This window comes from Oreochromis niloticus, linkage group LG22, assembly GCF_001858045.2.
Source record: "Oreochromis niloticus isolate F11D_XX linkage group LG22, O_niloticus_UMD_NMBU, whole genome shotgun sequence".
Lineage (NCBI taxonomy): Eukaryota > Metazoa > Chordata > Actinopteri > Cichliformes > Cichlidae > Oreochromis > Oreochromis niloticus.
Window position 1 is genome coordinate 25772292 of NC_031985.2, and position 18530 is coordinate 25790821.

The 18530-nt window shown below is 40.4% G+C and overlaps 1 protein-coding gene across 2 annotated transcripts in view; it reads left to right on the forward strand.

Moving 5' to 3' along the window:
• Positions 1-17442, forward strand: part of col8a2 (collagen, type VIII, alpha 2) — a 51636-nt gene extending 34194 nt beyond the window's left edge. For both annotated transcript variants that reach the window (XM_003448915.5, XM_005453852.4), the window contains 2 exons: positions 7346-7537; positions 12336-17442. In XM_003448915.5, the coding sequence (XP_003448963.2) occupies positions 7375-7537; positions 12336-14239 (2067 nt within the window). In that variant the 5' untranslated portion in view covers positions 7346-7374 and the 3' untranslated portion in view covers positions 14240-17442. The remainder of the gene's footprint in view (positions 1-7345; positions 7538-12335) is intronic.
• The last annotated feature ends 1088 nt before the right edge of the window (positions 17443-18530 follow it).

Genomic DNA, 18530 nt, shown 5'->3' on the forward strand with positions numbered 1-18530 from the left:
AAAGCTGTATAGCAAAAACCTCACAGAGAAACTCATTAAAGGGAAATTATGAATCATCTGCAATTATAAATCATTGAAAGGTGGCTTGTTTTGAGTTCTTTTATTGGTCCCGGCTTTGTCAGTTTTCTGTGCCTTCCCTGACCTCTGTCTGCTGAACATTTCAAAGGCGCCATTCTGGCAGAAGCAAAGCCACCCACCCAGTGAAGGGAACAAGGTAACAGCTACTTGGAGACACTGGCACAGAAGCAGGAGACATAACACAGACCAAACCCAGCCCATTACATTAAAGACATACAGATTACTGTGTCCAATCCTTGATCCTGAACTACACCATCCTGTCTTAACAAATACGTGTTCACTAAGCCCTTCCCCTTCAGAGTGAATAGACTGTCCTGGTTAGCTTTTCGTCACCTTTTAAGATGTACTGTATGGGCCTCTAATAAGACTAAGATTAAAATATTTTGGAGGATGCTTTTTACAGCATTTTTACAGCTTCTAGAAAACCCAAACCACACGTTGTGTAAGAGATACTAAAACATGGAGTAAACATAACTTTACTAAAGCCAGTACATGCAAAAGTACATCAGTCATTTTACTTTATACAACCCTGTGACAAAACTCTCACTTTCAACAGGTCAGATGGAATATGAGTTTTCCTCCTGCAGGAGAAAAAAACATAGTTTGTTTGTACATGCTGTCATTAAAGCCTCAGTAACACACTCCTAGAGGCCTGTTGGCGACTATATGGAAACCACCGGTTGCTAGGGAAGAATGAGTATTCCCTAACCAGCTGTAAATGATCATTCACAACGCTTGACTCTTGGTAACCTCTGCATTGGTGGACTTCCCTTTCTTTGCATAGAACGAGCAATGCAAGTGGGCGCTAACGCAGAACCACAAACCTGCCTTAGATGGGGTGGAAAATCGAGCCTTGTAGCATAACTCTTACCCCCTTAGATGGCTACTCGGGGTAACCCTTGTTTTTCTTTTCTGAACTGAGTTTTTGTCATATTTCAGGCCCGTTTCCAGAACAAAATGACTGGCTGTGCATCAGAAGTTGGTGAATACGATCTCTCCCTATACACTTTGCCAGGGCTACCCTTGGAAAAACCCAGAACCTATTCAAATGGTCCGGAAACCACCCCTTTACTGCTATATACTGGGCTGACAGAATTCATTCAGGGTAAAATAAAAAAATCATCTCTTCAAACCATAATTACTACTAACCAAAGTACTTCCTGTGATAAACAGGAAGTGAAAATTTAAATAAAGACTAATAAAAGTAAAGGTAAACTGCAGTCTCAGATGAGACTCAAACAGCAACCATTTAGTTGAATGTTATACATGAAAATAACACATGATCAGTCTCCAGCCTTCTCATATTGCCTTCTTTCAGCCTTTAAAGTGGAATCACTTTTATAGAAACAATTAGTTTGGGTGTTTGTGGTAAGACCATTCAACCGATACGATTGTTTTGTTGGAGAAGTTCTTGCACTAACTTTGAAATTACTCATTTCTCCAAAGCCACAGCTAGTCTGTGTGTTCAGCCAACACACACCATAGTCCTCGACTAAAAAGGGAGAAACTGCTGTTTAAGTTTGGTTTATATTTAAAAGACATTGTTAAAAAAAAATCACAATAACACTTAATTGATGAAACGGCTGCTCTTTCATTGTGGACTTCCTCTACTTTGACTTTTACGTTCAAATAAACAGCAGGAAAGGTTCCGCTTTGCTTGCTTCTGGCAGCAAACAATAAAAGTATTCACACTAGCAATGAGCAGCACAGACAGCGAGCGGCCGGAGGAAGCCGAGTTTATTCAACTGAGAGCTGCATAGAGCCAGAGTCATCATTTTAGTTTAAAGATTAGCTACATTACTGAGCATCCTCAATGTTTTCCTTTTGAGGTGAGGTCACCTGCACATTGCTCTTATAACACCAAACCCTTCACAGTTGTTGCATTCCAAATGTGCAAATCTCGAACTTTATATTAACGTCGAATATTTTTGCACATGATGAGAGGAGTTTAATGTAACGTCAGTTTTGGAGAGTTTAGAGGTGCACTTTCATCGAGCATTTACTGGTCTGCAGAGAGGGAAGCAGATTGCTTTTTATAAGATTATTATTTTTACTATTTCCTTTCGATAACCTAATCAGGTACTCATATTGAGTTGAGGTGCATTGGCGGGGCAGACGGAAAGGTGTAGCTGTTGGTGTCTGCCCCCCACCGATTCCTCTGCATACTGTAATCCACTTCTTGGCAGGTCTGGGGTAACTCTGGGTGTTTTGCAGACTTTCAAAATCCCTCTCTCTCTCTCTGCTTTATCCTGATTCCAAATGCTACATATAAAGATGAGGTGATAGAGCATGAATTGCTAAAGCAGCATGTGGGTTAGTCTGGCTAATATGCTGGAATGGATTACTTTTCATGGGCCTGAAGCTGTTCCTGCTACGAACTGAAGAGCATATAATGGTCCCTTGTAAAACTCCCATGCAATTGTACATGTGTGAGGTCCTGGAGCTTTATAATTCTGAGACTAATTAGCCTCACTTTCACTGCTTTAACCCTTTGTCCCTCACACAGAGACATGTTCGTGAGTACAATACATCAACCTGCAGTTTTATGATTAGCGTGTCTGCTTCTGCACTCAGATTAAGTGCCCTAGGATATTAGACGTGTTCCTCTGAGTGAAGTCATCAAGAAAAGAAAACCCTCTGTGTGACCTCTTCACTCTCCCCACAGCTCCCCACACTTTACTCAGCCTTCATTTCCTTTATTCTCACATGTTCTCCCTCTTTAACAACGGCGTCAACATAAACTCGTTCCCCTTTGAACGTCTCACGGCTCCTGTAAATGTAAAGGGATATAAAGGGTATTTCATCCCGTAAGGTGTATTTCATTGGGTGATGTCTGTGCGTCAGCGCCTTCCTGAGGGCTGTTTGATTTGGTGTGCCTGCGTATTTGTAAATGTGCGGTCATGTACATATCATGTGGATCAGTATAAATAGTCTACCTCATGTCTCGACATGAGAAAGAACTATTTACAGTGTTTCTTATGGCTGCTTTATACTTAACTTATGATTCAGTGGAAACAAAAATAAGAGGACATTGGGGCTTTTATTGTAGCGGGTCAAAGGGGACTTTTTTTTCTTTCTTTTTTTTTTCTCCTGAGAAACAACCAAACAAAACTTTTCATGCATTTTTCCAGCTGCTGGTAACTAAAATAACAGATGTTAATGTCTAATTATATATGCATTAGCTTTGTGGCCACTTTTATACACACGCAGCCATGTTATGTGAACAGCCGTGCTGTTTCCCTGCTGCTTATTTGCACAATATTGAGTTCTTCAAAGCCAGCAGGAGTGTGACCGCAGCTCAAATATTACGCTCGGAGCTGACACCTTAACTTGCCACCGAGGCTGTTGGAGGGATTACCTCATACTGAAGAAGGTGATTCTCGAAGAAAAACACGCTCGCTTTTCTCGCCCCTTCACACACAAGCCCTTAGACTCACTACAAACTGTGTTTCGTGACTGCTGTGCAGACCTTCTCCTCTGTCTTTGAGTAAAATAAAGTGGCACATTTCTAGCACTTTGTCCATTTGTTGTCTTGACATCTCCAGGTGCATGTATTTCAACTACAAATCTGCTAAGGGCATTAACACTCACTTGTCTAGACTGCAGATTGATTAATAAACCACAAATGTATAAACTGAATTTGAAAAATCTTCTCCTTTTTCTCTCTGGTCTAGGGTTGCAATGGCTGTTGTGCCCATTCTCAGCTCCTTTCTCACTCTAAGGGCGCCAATCTTTCATCTCATTGACTTCCCCTCACAAGCAGAGGACTTGAACATGATTTGGGCTCTAGCTGTTTGCCTGAGATGACTATTTTAAGGATATCCACTCTTAACTGACATCACACAGAGCCAAAAGTGTAAAGAAGCGGCAGTGATAGTATCAGAATGTCTTCTCTTTCCAACATTTGCTTGTTAAATTCACAGAAAACTGGGCTGATAATGGAAGAGAGCTTGGGAATAGGAGCTGGGTAAGACTTGTGGGTTCATGGTTGGAGTTAGGAACGGTTATGGTAATGGCTGTGGCTACGGTTTGTCAGAATGGGATGAATCAGCTAAAATATTTGGTCAGGTTTTAAGTGCCGTTCTCCCTGCGAGGCTTGTGGTTTTAACCAAACTATTTAACCGCTATAGGCCTTGGTTGTTCTTGAACCATTTGGTGTTTTTTCTTTCTTTCTTTCTTTCGTTTTTATGAAAGTCGGCATAATGCCCTACATGATGTTAAGGTGATGAGTTCTCCACTCAGGGAGCGGCTCAAATGTTCACCACAAAAACAATCACCTCCTCTTCCCCCCATGACACACAACCCTCACACTCAGTGTACCTACTGTAATCTGTCTGTGCCGCATGGTTTAGGAAATGTCTGGCGGTCTGGTCCTGCACATGCACAGCTTAGGGGAAATGGAAGCAGAGTACCTTGGAGCTCACCTCCTCAGCGCTGATCATATTAGAAGGCAGACGCAGCATTAAGGGAATTGTGTCTCCTCGCCTGTCTGAGCAAGCCACTTGAGATGCTTCTGAAGTTGGGTTTGGAAGATGCCGAGTCTGCTTTGGCAGCTCAGAGCCTGCGTGGATTAAGGTTTTTGGCTCGTTTTAAGTGACGTCCAATGCATGTTCAAGAAAGGTGATTACCTAAGGGAATCTATGCTCCTTTTGCAAAGCTGCGGTGAAAGAGATGCAAACAAAATGATCTTGTAATTATGACTCCATATGCTATCATCATAATCATCTGATAATATTAGCACAGCTAATAATCCTCTCGTTCATACAGTTATGTGGAGAATGCGAGTACGCCCCACAGGTACTGTTGGCTTTTCTCAGAAATGATATGATGATGAGAGATGAAGAAAACCATCAGAGCATGGCTTAAAACGGCCACAGGGAGGTGCAAAGCTGCAAAAGGTAGATATAAAGCAGAACTGATGATCACTTCTGCAACAAAATGAATGAGTGGTGCCCTTTCACCTTTCATTGCGACACTCTCTTTTATTTCTTCGTTAATGTTCCTTTTGTGCTCTGTCCTTGTGTGTTTTTGGCTCTGTTGCTGTATTCTGTCTTTTTTCAGTCAGATCTGTTTTGTATAATGCGTCACTCATCCTGCCAGACGAAGCTTTCGCGCTGTAACTTTGGATCCCGCTCGTTGTTTAATGGTCGAAAGAGGCTTTAATTCATCATGAGCTCCCTCCACTCCACGTTCAGACTTGGGGTTTGTTATGATGTGTTTTGAATGGAATGATTTCATGTGAAAATGGGTGAAACTTAACAGGTTTTCAAGTATTTTTAAGCCACCCTGGATAACTGGTTTCTAGAAGTCTTGTGCTTTCTCATGCATACCAAAAGTGTGTGTTTTGTTACGTGGGTGTTCTTGTGTGAGAGAGAGCTCGTATGAGTCCAGCGGTGGCTCACGGTGGCCAGACAGACGGGATTGCATTTTTTAACATCCACTGCAGAGCTTTTCTACAAATTAAATACTTGATAAACAGATCGTAAAGGTCTCCCAAGTGCCTGTCTGTGACTTGTCCCTGTTCATGCACAGTTTCTGTGATGCCTTGCAGAATGGTGGGCATCCAGAGCTGCCTGTTAAATTGCATCTGCACCAAAAACCGCAGACCCCCATACCAGACGAGCTCCCCTGCCAGCCAGCCAGAAAGTCGGCCAACGACCAAACGGCGTCTTACCAACGCGGCTCTTTTTCTCCTGTTTATTTCTCTTAACATCTTTTTCTGCGCTTTCGTGATTTCCCGTAGATTACATTTTGATTTGAACACTTTTCGAGAGATCGTTGATTCTTCCTTACAGCATAAGCAAGCATAAACCACAGACTAATCATAATTTGTAAAAAGGAACCCCAAAACTCCCCAAACACTTTGATAAATTGCTCTAAAACAGGAATTGAACAATCTAGCTATGCAATTATTAAACAGTCACAAAAAAAAAACACAGCAGGAGAAAAGCTGTAAAGCAGACCTGGAGTCAGCACATATGGTGGCAATAAACACACCTTTTTTTCTGAGCATTTGTGATTTAAAAACCACTGTGAATACCCCCAATTACTCCTAATGATGCTGCCAATTAACAGCAATGTGCAATTTTCAGATTAGCAAACGTCAGTTAGTGTTGGCGTGTGCTTTCAGAGTGATCGCTCTTTTTGCTGTTGAATGCAGAGACTAACAAGCTTCAAACTCACAAAATGAACATGACAAGACAGGTATTAGTAATAAAAGAAGAGATTTGTGGGTGTTATTATTTATTTTTTCATGTAACTACACAGGATGCTGCTATAACACACTGACCGGGAGCCTTATATGATTCATAATGACTGAGACCTACTATAGCATGGCTACAGTGGTTCTGAATTTTGCTTGTGCTTAAAATAATGACCCAAAGTTATCAAAGTAACTGCAGAAATGAAACCAGCCTCCAGTACTGCCACCAAGCCTTAGTATTATTCTGTGCCCTAAATGGATGATGAGCCAGTTTAAGGAAAGCAATTCAAGGCACATAGTTTTCTGTGGCTGTGCAGTGCATTGTCCAGAGTTTTTATGCTTAATCAAAGCATGACATGGTTGGCATTTAAAGATGAACAGCGTGAGCCTGAAATGACATTTTGCATCTCACACCATCACAAAACAACTCCTGACAGTCATCTGTTCAAAGACATCTGACTAAAAGAACTCACGGGAGAGTTGCAGTGGAAACGTGAGTCTTTAATACACTGCTTGAAGCCAGCACACCTACAGTGGCTCTGTCGCACAAGCGCACCAACTGTTGTCTGCTGGTCAGCTGTCTGATCGTGGTTGTGAAAATATCTGGTGGGGAGTTTAATGTAAAGATTTCATGTAAAAAATGAAAGTTACGCAGTTGCCAAGTGCCATCTAAACCAAACACAGCCTTCGACTATGCTGAACAAATACTATAATGTAATAACTGTTTGTTATTTTTGCGCCTAAATAATGTGTTTGCTCATATACATTTTAAAGTATAACTTTTTATACATACCCAGTGTCTATCTTTAACATATCTGCAAAAGCAAGACACACAGTATCAATTTCTTATAGAGGACATAAGGAAAAAGATGCCACTGCATTACTTCAGAAATCTGAAGTAAATTCATTTAACAGCCATTACCAATAAATGAACACTCACAGAGCTAAATTCTCGCATCACTTAGGTGATTTTCTGAATGTCTGGCATTGTAAACTATTCAGTAAGATGGACCAAAGAGTGAAAGTGAGTTTTATTTTTCTGTGTCCTCTCTCTGTTCCTTTCAGTTCTTTGCGTGTGACACCTAAAGCCTGGGATGCTGTTGACCATGCTGCTGGCTTCTGTCTCTGTGCTACTGATGCTTGTGGTACCTGCTTTTGCCGGAGGGTACGCCCCCATACCCCACATGAAGTACATTCAGCCCATGATGAAGGGGCCTATTGGACCTCCGTTTCGCGAGGGGAAAGGACATTATGTTGGTGAGTAGTTCCTGTGAGTGTGGCATCTGTAGCCCTTTTATGTCTCATTTGGTCCTGTAAAAGCAGTCTAATAGGACCCTCACACTTTACTGATTGGTCATTTAGGTCATTGGAAAACACTGATAACTGCCATTTTAAAACCCCAGTTGCAAAACAAAATGTAAATCAAACAAACAGATTGTAGAGATTTGTAAAACTCATAAACCCACATTTTATTCACAATAAAACATAGAAAACAGACCATTTTAAGAACAATGCCACACATGTTTAAAAAAAGTTGGAATGAGGGAACAAAAGGTTGAAAAGTTAGTGGTACTAAAATAAAAGGCTAAAATGGGTTTATTTTACAGAAACACAACTTGGTATGAATGGTATAAATTATCACTTTTCTAGACAGAATCACAAAGTGCTGCACGTAAGATAAACAAGTAATAAAAAGGTAAAACAGACAATATAAAACAGGCAAAAATGTAACCAAAAACAGTTTTAAAAAGGTGAGTTTTTTAATAAAAAGAACATCTTAGAAAGGCAGAGATTCTTGGAAGTAAAGATGGGCAGAGGTTCGTCAATCTTCAAAAACCTGTGTCTACAAATTGTAAAACACTTTCAGAATATGTTCCTCAATTAAAATTTGTGAAGACTTTGCATATCTTATCATCTAGTGTACATAATATCATCAAAAGCTTTAAAGAACCTGCGGAAATCTCTGTGGACAAGGGACAAAGTCGAAATCAATATTGGATTCCTGTGATCTTTGGACCCTCAGGCTACACTGCATTAAAAACAGAAAAGTGCTTGCATGGGGAATACTTCATTAACACTTCCTGTGTTGAGGCAAAGTGGGAAACTGTTTTCTGTTAAAACAAATCAAAAATTTAATGTGTTTTTAGAAAACATGCATCCTCTGGACTAAAGAGGAGAGGGACTATCCTGCTTGTTTTCAGTGATCAGTTTAATGGCCTGCATCTCTGTTGGTATGGAGGTGCATTAACACCTATGGAACTAGCAGCTTGCACACCTGGACAGGCACGATCAATGCTGAAAGTACAATACAGGTTTTAGAGAAACACACAGTATGCACCTTGTCTTCTATGACGTCTTTTTCAGGGAAAATCTAGAAAAGATTAAATGAATTCAAATCTAACTCTAACTACACCATCCGCAAGGCCAGTGGCACCATAATTAAAAGATATAGGGCATAATAGAGCATAAAATGGGAATGTGTCATTGGTCTTTGCTGGAATTCACCTTTCAGTAGGTGTCACCAGAACCACATTTTTGCACTTAGTCTGACAGACATACAGACAGGCTAATAAGATGAAAACTGTCCCAGTCATGGCAGACGAAAAATAGAAGACCTATACAAGGAGTGTATCTCAACTAAAGGCATGCTTTGTATAAATGGAATTGAAAAGAATGTGGCAGAAGTTGGATTTCTGATATATGTGGTACATTGAATATGACTTTGCTGCCACTCTGTGGTAATCTGTCCACACTGCATTACTAATGAAATTATTCAGTCTTAAGTCCTCTGATGGACCGGCTGACTGCCTCTTACCCACTGTTGGCTTAGCATCTAAAAAAAAATGCCATATCATTATCTCTGGTTTTAGGCACAACCGTGATATATTAAAGGTGCTGTAAAATGTTATATGTTCAAGTTTTTTCCTAACAACCTAATCTTCTGAATACTTGTTCTCCCCATCCTGTCAGAGGGACTACATTAATTTAAATGTAAACATTCATAAATGTACAATACTACAGTGTGCACAGTGCAGTGCATAGCATGCTTTTATTACTTTGATTTAGATTTTATAGCTTTTCTCAGATTTGTTGACTCACTTTTCAAACAAGCAACAGTTGAAGTTAGCAAAAATAATTAGAGAAAGTCTTGAATGAATGAAATGAAAGAGAAACAGTGAGCATTTAGCATTCTCAGCTCAGCTCCCTACAGTGTGAACAGCTTTTGGCTGTTTATCACTTTTTGAAGTAGGTCATGTCTTCTCAGTTGAACTTCTTTATTCTCCAGAATTATTTCTGTGAGTCATCTGATGTCATGTAAAAAAATCTGTGATCCCACAGTTGATTAGTAAGAAGTAACTTGAGCAGATCAGAGTTATGAAAATTTGTCAACATAAAGGACCAGGTACTCAGGTAAACATTTTATAGAGGAAAGCGGATGCCCATAGATAAGACATAAGGAGGGATAAGCTCCTGTGTGAGGTAAGTGAGACGCTGTGGACTAGTTCTGTTCTGTGCACTGCTCAATAAATTGTCTTTTTTCTGTTTACTTTGTTGTGTGACCACTGCAGGAAAAATAAAATCTCTCTCTGAAAGTACATGCAAATGTAAGTGCTCGTTTGCATTACAAAGCAGCATGTAAACCTCTTGTGCTTTTCATATCAGCTTAGTATAGCATTCACTTTGATACACAACAGACGTCAGTTACCCCAGAAAAATAATAGTCTGGTACGGTGCAGTTTTTCTGAATTATTTTGGCATATTTGTCTTAACATTTTTGAAATTTTCATTTCACATAACAGCTCGTACATGTAGCAAAACAACCCACAAACAGCAGCATCTCATCCCAAACCATTAAATTATGTGTCAAAATGAGGGAGCTGTCAGTAAATAAGTTTTAGCCACTATGTAAATTATAGTGGTCAAAATGTTTACACACTTTGTCAAATTCTGAAATGCTGAAATCTTCATCTTCTAATTTCCTAAAAGTCTTTTCATGCAAGCTGTCACAGCAAATTCTTATTGTACCAAACCATTTCCTCCTATGGTCACACAGTACACTAAACTACAGTAACAGCAAAAAAGTTAATATACACAACACTCTACAGAACAAAATATGTAGCATAACAATAGCAAAAAAGAAAACATTAGCCTGCTATGTACAGGAAGAAAACAGCTCAGTGGATCACTATGCAGCCTGTCAGTCCTTTTTCTTTGGCCTCATATTTTCACAGACCTCACACATTATGCTATCCCTTGCAGTGTAACAGAAGAAGAAGCAGTGTCTTTGGCAGTCTTCTGCCATCCTCTTGCCTAGTTTTACACCCTGACACATCCTCGTCCTCCTTCCTGGCCAGAATGTAGGCCTGTAAAATGTGTATCTGAGCAGGTTCCTATATCTTTAGAAAATGCTGTAACTCTTTTGCTCTGAGTTTCTATGAATATGTTTTCTAATTTTCATATAAATGACTTGGACCTGTGGGCTTGGCTGATTTTGACAACTGGATGAACTGTTCTGCATGTGAAGACATACACAAGAAAATATTGGTATTATATTTTGGAAGTCTGAAGTATTCAACAGACGTTGTATAGTCATCTGTATTGCTCACAAAGACATATACCAGCAATGCTTGTTCAAATGTCAGCAATTGTGCTAAGTGATTTGCAAACACTAACAATGATCTTTCTGGTGTGCTCAATAGCAAACTGCTTGAAAATTTCAGCTGTCTGTAGGGGGCGATATTGGTCCATGGTTCCATTAGGAAAGCCATGAATGATTTCTAGAAAGTGTTCAAAGGCCTGGCAAGGGTGACGTTCTAGGGATGAACAGGATGCAGCAAACAGGAAGCCACATCAACCTTAAACCAAGGTTTAAGAATAACAATTCACATGACTAAAGGACTAAATGGATCAGATACGGCAGCCTCGTCAAGTAATAGAAGTTTTGCAATCAACCGCAGTTCTATTTAACAAAGATCTCCTTGTTATGAGCTAACATTCACCATTTAATCAGACTTGGAGTGTAATAGACATGAACTGTGTTGCTAAGTAACTGTGTTATTTGTTTTTTTCCTGTTTAAGCCTGGCTGTGTTGCACTCCACTGTATAGGAAAGATTAATGACAGAGTTTACAACCTGTGGCACACTTTCATGCTGTTTTCCTCTATGTTTCAAAATCAAAAGTAAACTCCAATAACCTTAATAGGAACTCCAACTGAGTCAGTTAGGACAACATCAAAGGTAACCCATGCCCACTGGTGTGTGTTTGTCACTTGTGATTACATAACAAGTGATGGACTGGTGACCTTTCCAGAATTTAGTCTAATAGAGTACCTTCAGACTGGGTAATATCCAGCCACTCACAGCACTGATAAAGTAACAAAAGAAATGAAATGGGAATGAATTACGCCACTGATTAAGATATAACTTTTCAATCTCTAAACTCATCCTGAAGTATGCAAAGTATTAATTTCTTAGATAATAATCTTGTAATATATTTTGTCTATTTCTCGAATTTTCAGTGTTTCTTGTATGTAGATAATTCATTCTTTGATTTCACAACAGATAAACACAACCAGCCTGGTTTTATGCCTTCTCTTTGTAGTACTAGTTTAACTCTTGTTTAAAAAATTACCCTGTGTTTTTACAAATGAAAAATTTCTTCAATAAAAAATATTTTTTTAATTCAAACAGTACTTTAATGATAAACTCACAGACACTTGCTGATTGAAAAGATGGATAGTCTGTCAGTTTCCATAACAGCTAAGTACAAAGTAGTATAAAGTAGTCTAGAGAATCTTAACTGTTCTTCTCAAAGAATTCAGCTAATTGTGAAAAATTAGAGATAGTTATTATAATCCAGTCACCATAGTAATGTGGATTGAGATGACATCTTTTCTCTCGGACATCAGCAATTTAAAAAAGTACTTAGAAATGAATACAGTACTTAGTAATACTAATGATGATGATAATAATAATAATGATAATAATAATAATAATAATAATAATAATAATACCCGTAACAGTAGTCCTAACAACCTGTACATATTTTTTCTAGATATGCCACCCATGATGGAAGTGAAGGGGGAACCCGGCCCCCAAGGGAAACCAGGACCAAGAGGGCCCCCTGGACCACCAGGCCTTCCAGGGAAACCCGGACTGGGAAAGCCTGGTTCCCAAGGCCCACCAGGTCCTCAGGGACCTTCAGGCTTTACGGGAATTGGTAAGCCTGGACTTCCGGGACTCCCAGGAAAGATTGGGCCAAAGGGGATGCCTGGGGTTAATGGTGAGGTAGGCCCTCGTGGTGAACCAGGTCCCCGTGGTCCTCCCGGGCATCCTGGGCTTCCTGGCCCAGCTGGACTGTCCTTGAATGGGAAACCTGGGCTTCCAGGTATGAGAGGCCCCCCTGGGGTCCGTGGCGAGCCAGGAATAAAGGGTATAGGCGGCCCACCAGGTGATCGTGGGCCTAAGGGCGAGAATGGAAATGGGAATCCAGGGCTTCCAGGTCTAAGGGGTTCTCCTGGCCCAAAAGGGAGTATTGGACCACCTGGTCCTTCAGGTATTGGCACACCAGGACTAAAAGGTTTGCCTGGAGTACCTGGTCCTAAAGGTGATCAAGGACGCCCAGGTGATCAAGGACTCCCAGGAGATGCAGGGCCCCCGGGACTACAAGGTTTGCCAGGGCCAGTTGGGTTGGGGAAGCCTGGGCTAGATGGACTTCCTGGATCACCAGGTCCACAAGGTCCAAAAGGTGAACCTGGGACCAGGGGTACTCCTGGAATGCCTGGAACTAATGGCTATGGAAAACCTGGTCCAAATGGACTAAAAGGAGAAAAGGGACATGGTGGATTTCCAGGTCTCCCGGGGGATAAAGGAGAACAAGGACCAATTGGACCAGTTGGGAAGCCAGGACTTGATGGACAACCAGGACCACCTGGACTTCAAGGTCCAATGGGATTGCCAGGAAAACATGGAATACCAGGACAGAAGGGAGAGCTGGGGCCCCGGGGTCCTCCTGGACTGCCTGGCCTTCGAGGTGACCAAGGCCCCAATGGACCCTCTGGAAAACCTGGTATCCCTGGGGAAAAGGGCATCCCTGGGCCCAGTGGTCTTATCGGAAAACCTGGACCTAAAGGTGAGGCAGGGTATATTGGCCCTCCTGGGAATCCCGGTATAACAGGTGCCCCGGGGCCTAAAGGGGAGTCAGGGTTTATGGGAGTTCCAGGCCCCAGGGGCCAGTCAGGTATTCCTGGTCTTCAGGGGCCCATGGGTCCCATGGGTCCACAGGGTCCCCCTGGCCTAAAGGGTGAACAAGGACTTCCAGGGCCTCCAGGGCTGGGCAAGTTGGGTGAGAAAGGTCCTATAGGTCCCCAGGGTCCTCCAGGGAAACAAGGCCCCCCTGGACTTAATGGCATACCTGGGCCCCCTGGGCCTCCAGGACCCCCTGGGCCTCCAGGAAATGGCCATACAGTTGTCGCAGGGCCAGAGAGTTCAAAGTTAGATGGGGGAGAAATTCCAGATGACAGGAAAGGCCCTGCATATAGTCAAGTTCCATTGTCTGCCTCTGTGGCACCAGCCTTCACAGCTGTCCTTACCACACCATTCCCTCCTTCAGGCATGCCAATCAAATTTGACAGGACCCTCTACAATGGGCAAAATGCCTACAGCTCTTCTACTGGCATATTCACTGCTCCTTTATCTGGTATATACTACTTTGCATACCACATGCATGTAAAGGGAACTAGCCTGTGGGTAGCATTGTATAAGAACAATGTACCAGCCACTTACACATATGATGAATACAAGAAAGGCTACATGGACCAGGCATCTGGTAGTGCAGTCTTAGAGCTGAAGGAGGGTGACCAGGTATGGGTCCAGATGCCGTCAGATCAGGCAAATGGCCTATATTCTACAGAGTACATCCATTCTTCCTTCTCAGGATTCTTGCTCTGTCCCACATAACCCTATCTTTTCCTTAAAAGATGTTGCTACATTGGCACCTCAGTGCAGCCCTTAACCTAAAATACCTGCAGCCATTATAGAAACACAAAACCCATAAAATACTCAATATTATTGCCATAGTCTTTATCTGTCTCGCCCTCAACAGCACAAATGAAACAAAAACTTTGTGAATGAAGTGAGTTTTTAAAGGCAGGGGAAGGAAATTCATACTGTGTTCTTTATTTCAGTGTCCTTCAAATGTGTGTTTTAGTTGTGTTTTATGTTGGTGTTTTTTTAAGCTTTTAGCTTATTTTAATTATTATATTGTCATAATTTTATTGTTATTATTTGGTCCATGTCATCATTGTTGTTGTTGTTTATTGGATTCAGACTATTTAGTGCCTTACTTTGTAATGTGCTAGAAACCTTCCCGTGTGACTGCACAACCTGCCCACATGCTCTGACACAAGGACGACATCACCAAACTCTGATGGGGGGGGGCGGGGGTCTTCGCTGCAGTCATGTTCCCCTGGTGTATTATTTAAATCATGAATTGCTATAATTATACTGAAGAGCCAAAATACAACACAATAAATATAGGCATACAGTACAATAGCAAAACTAAGTATTTGGTCTGCTGTGTTACTATTTACTTTTACTGAAATTTTTGGGACTCTAAATTGTTGCTACATAAAAAAAAAGTTAGGATTGAACTCAGCAACAGTTGGTTTTAGAGTGAGATATATTTATTGATAGTGAACATAAGCACCTGTTCAGGGAGTTTCTCTGCTTCATTATGCATTTAGTAACCTACCATTTCAGATAATAGGTCTTCCTCTTTCTTGTAATTTAGTTTACGTGCAGTTCAGAACAATTAATTCTACAAATAAACATGACCTCACATTAACAAGGCAGACACCTTTAAATTGCCCTTTAAAGAGATCAGCATCATCAAGCAAGACCCCCGCATCACCCCCCAGCATCATTCTTTAGGACATTGTTAATAATGTACACAGTCAGTGTTCACAGGCCAGAAACTAGATAGTGTCCTTACTGTCCATGGACAAATGGACAGTAAGGACACATATACTGCTGATTCAATGGCCTATTTCCTTCTATCGATCTGATTTTTTTTCCCATCACTATCCCAGGCATCCTGTTCACATATTCTAACCATCACGTCACTGATTTCTAATGTCATTAAAAACCCTTTCCCTGATTCCAAGGGAGCAATCTGCACTGCCATATTAGAAGAAAATATAATCCTTTAACAACATGATGCAAAATCCACAAAGATTTTGAAAGCCTGACTCTGCTGAGAAAACAAGGAGGCAAAAGGATAAGTAAAAAACAACAACAACTTAATTACTTCCTTCACTGCCAGTTCCTGTGTTGTTTATGATAGATGTTAGGCAAATGAGAGCAATTTTTAATCATTTGTAGCTCTGAATGACAGGATTTTCTAGTTATTTCTAAATCAAATGTGTCAAAAACTGTTTAATTGCTGAGCTTAGTGTAACATCTGTGGCCAGGATGTTTCAGAACTGGATAATGTCAAAGTGCACGGCTGGAAATGAGAATCAATTTGTCTTTAGTCCATAAATAGGTGAAAGGGTCTGACTGGGGCCTGAAGATTGAGAAATGCAGGTTGTGTAACATTTTAACAAAACCACGCCAGATTTCTGGGAGAGGTGGTAGGTCAGAGGTGTGTTTATTCATTTCTGTTGGATGAAGTATTAAAGATCCACTCTGTGCATGCGTGCACTTGTATGCTTAGTAGGTATACCCTTCAGCCCGTCACTGTGTCACTGCGTGCGTTTGTGTGTGCGGATTTGTCACAATGTCCCCTTGGCATTCAGGTCACGAAAACTTTAGCAAGGATAATAATAAACTAAAATTAAGTTACAAAACTGTAGGAACGGCTTACAGTCCCATCAATGTTCTACCAGAAGGTTTTGAGGTTTTTTTTAGTTTTAAAGAGAATCTTGTAGAAGATTTACTTTACAACACTCTAAAGATGAAAGGTGTAAAGGCGTGCAATAACTACTTTGTGCCAAGTCACGAACCAACAAAAAAAAAGAAAAAAGAAAGAAAAAAAAGACATACTATGAAATGTACAAAATGTTTATTCACTAGTTTCAGTTACGAATCACAAAAGATAACGAGACCTAGGCAAAACAGAACAAAGCTTGGTGCTTCTAACTTGTGCCACCCTGACGCTCGTAAACACTGAATTATGACTACCTTACATCATGATGGAAGAATGTCAATGTACACGAGCATGGTGCCAAACATTTAGCCTTCCCATTAGAATGAATGTATAATGTTTGACTGTTTTATGGTGGGTCACAGTGCATAAACAGTAACTCTTCACATCGCTTTGGAAAATTAGTGTGAGGATAAGGCTTAATCAGTATTTCTACATCTATGTAATGCACTTACTCTTAGCCCTTTCTGTCTCATAACATGAACACACCGACAACTGCTATGTATCATTGTTGCTATGTGAGTCTACAAAGCAGTCTCGTTATGTACTGTATGTTGCCTTTTATTTTTTTGAATCACCTCCTCTTTTTCGACACACGGTGAAACGGTGATGAGAGTTACATGCGGCTGTTACGCTCTGTCCTCATATTTTCATAGACAATGTCACTTGCTTGCTGAGTTTGCTCTGTGTGCAAATCATTTAACAAGTGTCAGTGAGATCCATGTACCGCATCAAATGTTTTGTTTTTCTTTATTAGAAAAAAAAGAAAAAAAAGAAAAAAAAATCACAAGCCTTGCTTCGGTTCTTAAGGGATATTTGTTTGTTTTAGTTTCAGTATACAAACGGCCATTCCCATTTGCACATGAAATTAATGAAGATGTATTTATACATTTATGATAATTTAATAGGGATGCCAAAACTGACCACCGAAGCCTGGGACATATAAATGGTATTTAACAGCATCGATGAGTTAAGAGCATTTACAACTTGTAGTTAGCATTCTAGAGTTGTTTGTGAAGGATTATTTGTATTATTTTCTATTTGTGTAATGTACAATGTATCAACGTATAGGTTTTTTTTTTTTTGTCTTACAAGGCTATTGTGTGCACTATGCAATAGAATTTGGGTATAAAATGCACTCCTTTTTGATTGAAAATGTTTGTCTGCTTATACAAAATCTACAGTACTTGATTGTATTGATACCACGTCAATAAAAACAAAGAAAAAAAATGCCTTGTATGCTGGCGTGAAACTTCATTGACTTTCTATTGTATGGTTATGTAACAAAGAAAATATATATTAACTGGAATACAGAGGCTACTGCTACATCTTTAAAAAAAATCAGTAACACTAGGTAAAAATTCAGTAGCTCGTGTGCAGAGCAATCTGTTGCATGTAAAAGAACTGACACTAGAGGGAGATATACAATTATAAACAGCGTTTCAGGCCTCAGACAGAAGGGTGATTGGATAGTAAGTTTAGGATTGAAAAGAGGAACAGGTAGGCTTTTCCTTTTCAGGTCAGCTCGCTGGATGTAGATGGAAGCAACATAAATCTTTGCATAAATATTTTGCATGTTGAATATATGGGTTATCACATAAGCAGAAGAGCATAAATGGATGGATAGATAACTACATTAAGTGCGGATAAACAAACATATGAATGAGCTGGATTTTAATGAAAACAACTAAACTAACTCTGATGCGTGACTGGAGGCGATTCAACAGTCTATACTTTCGAAACAAAACGGATCTTGTAGCCAATCCAAAATGTGCTTAGATAAGAAAGTAAAATCTATTTTTAAAAAACAGCCCATGAGTACAGGGATAATATGGTGCTATTACTTTCTGGAACTGTCGTCACCATGGTGAGCTGTCATCAGTCAACCGGATTCTTCTTACGTCGTACTGACGTCAGACCATCCATGCTGCATTCGAGAGATCCCGGTAATTCTGGCGCAGTGACCGCAGATACGACCTGATGCACATACTTGTGCTGTTATTGAGAGAGGTAATAGAATATATGAAAAGTTACCTACACTAAAGCAAAGTGAGGAACGATCTTAAAGCTAATCCCTTCAGATGTTGACATGCATGTCACTTGAAATTTATTCCAGTTTCCGCTTCCTGATAGTTAAATTGGTGTCAAGGAAACACTCAAACAAACAAGAAAAAAAAAATGCTAGGATGATCTGGGATACACGTGTCTGTCGTTTAAAGTTTTCCGAGGTTTACAGATTTCTCTGGTGGCCCTCATTTTGTTGACTATTAACTCGCACTGCCTGGTCTACATATTTCCGACGGTCCCTGAAGGTCTTGTACAAAC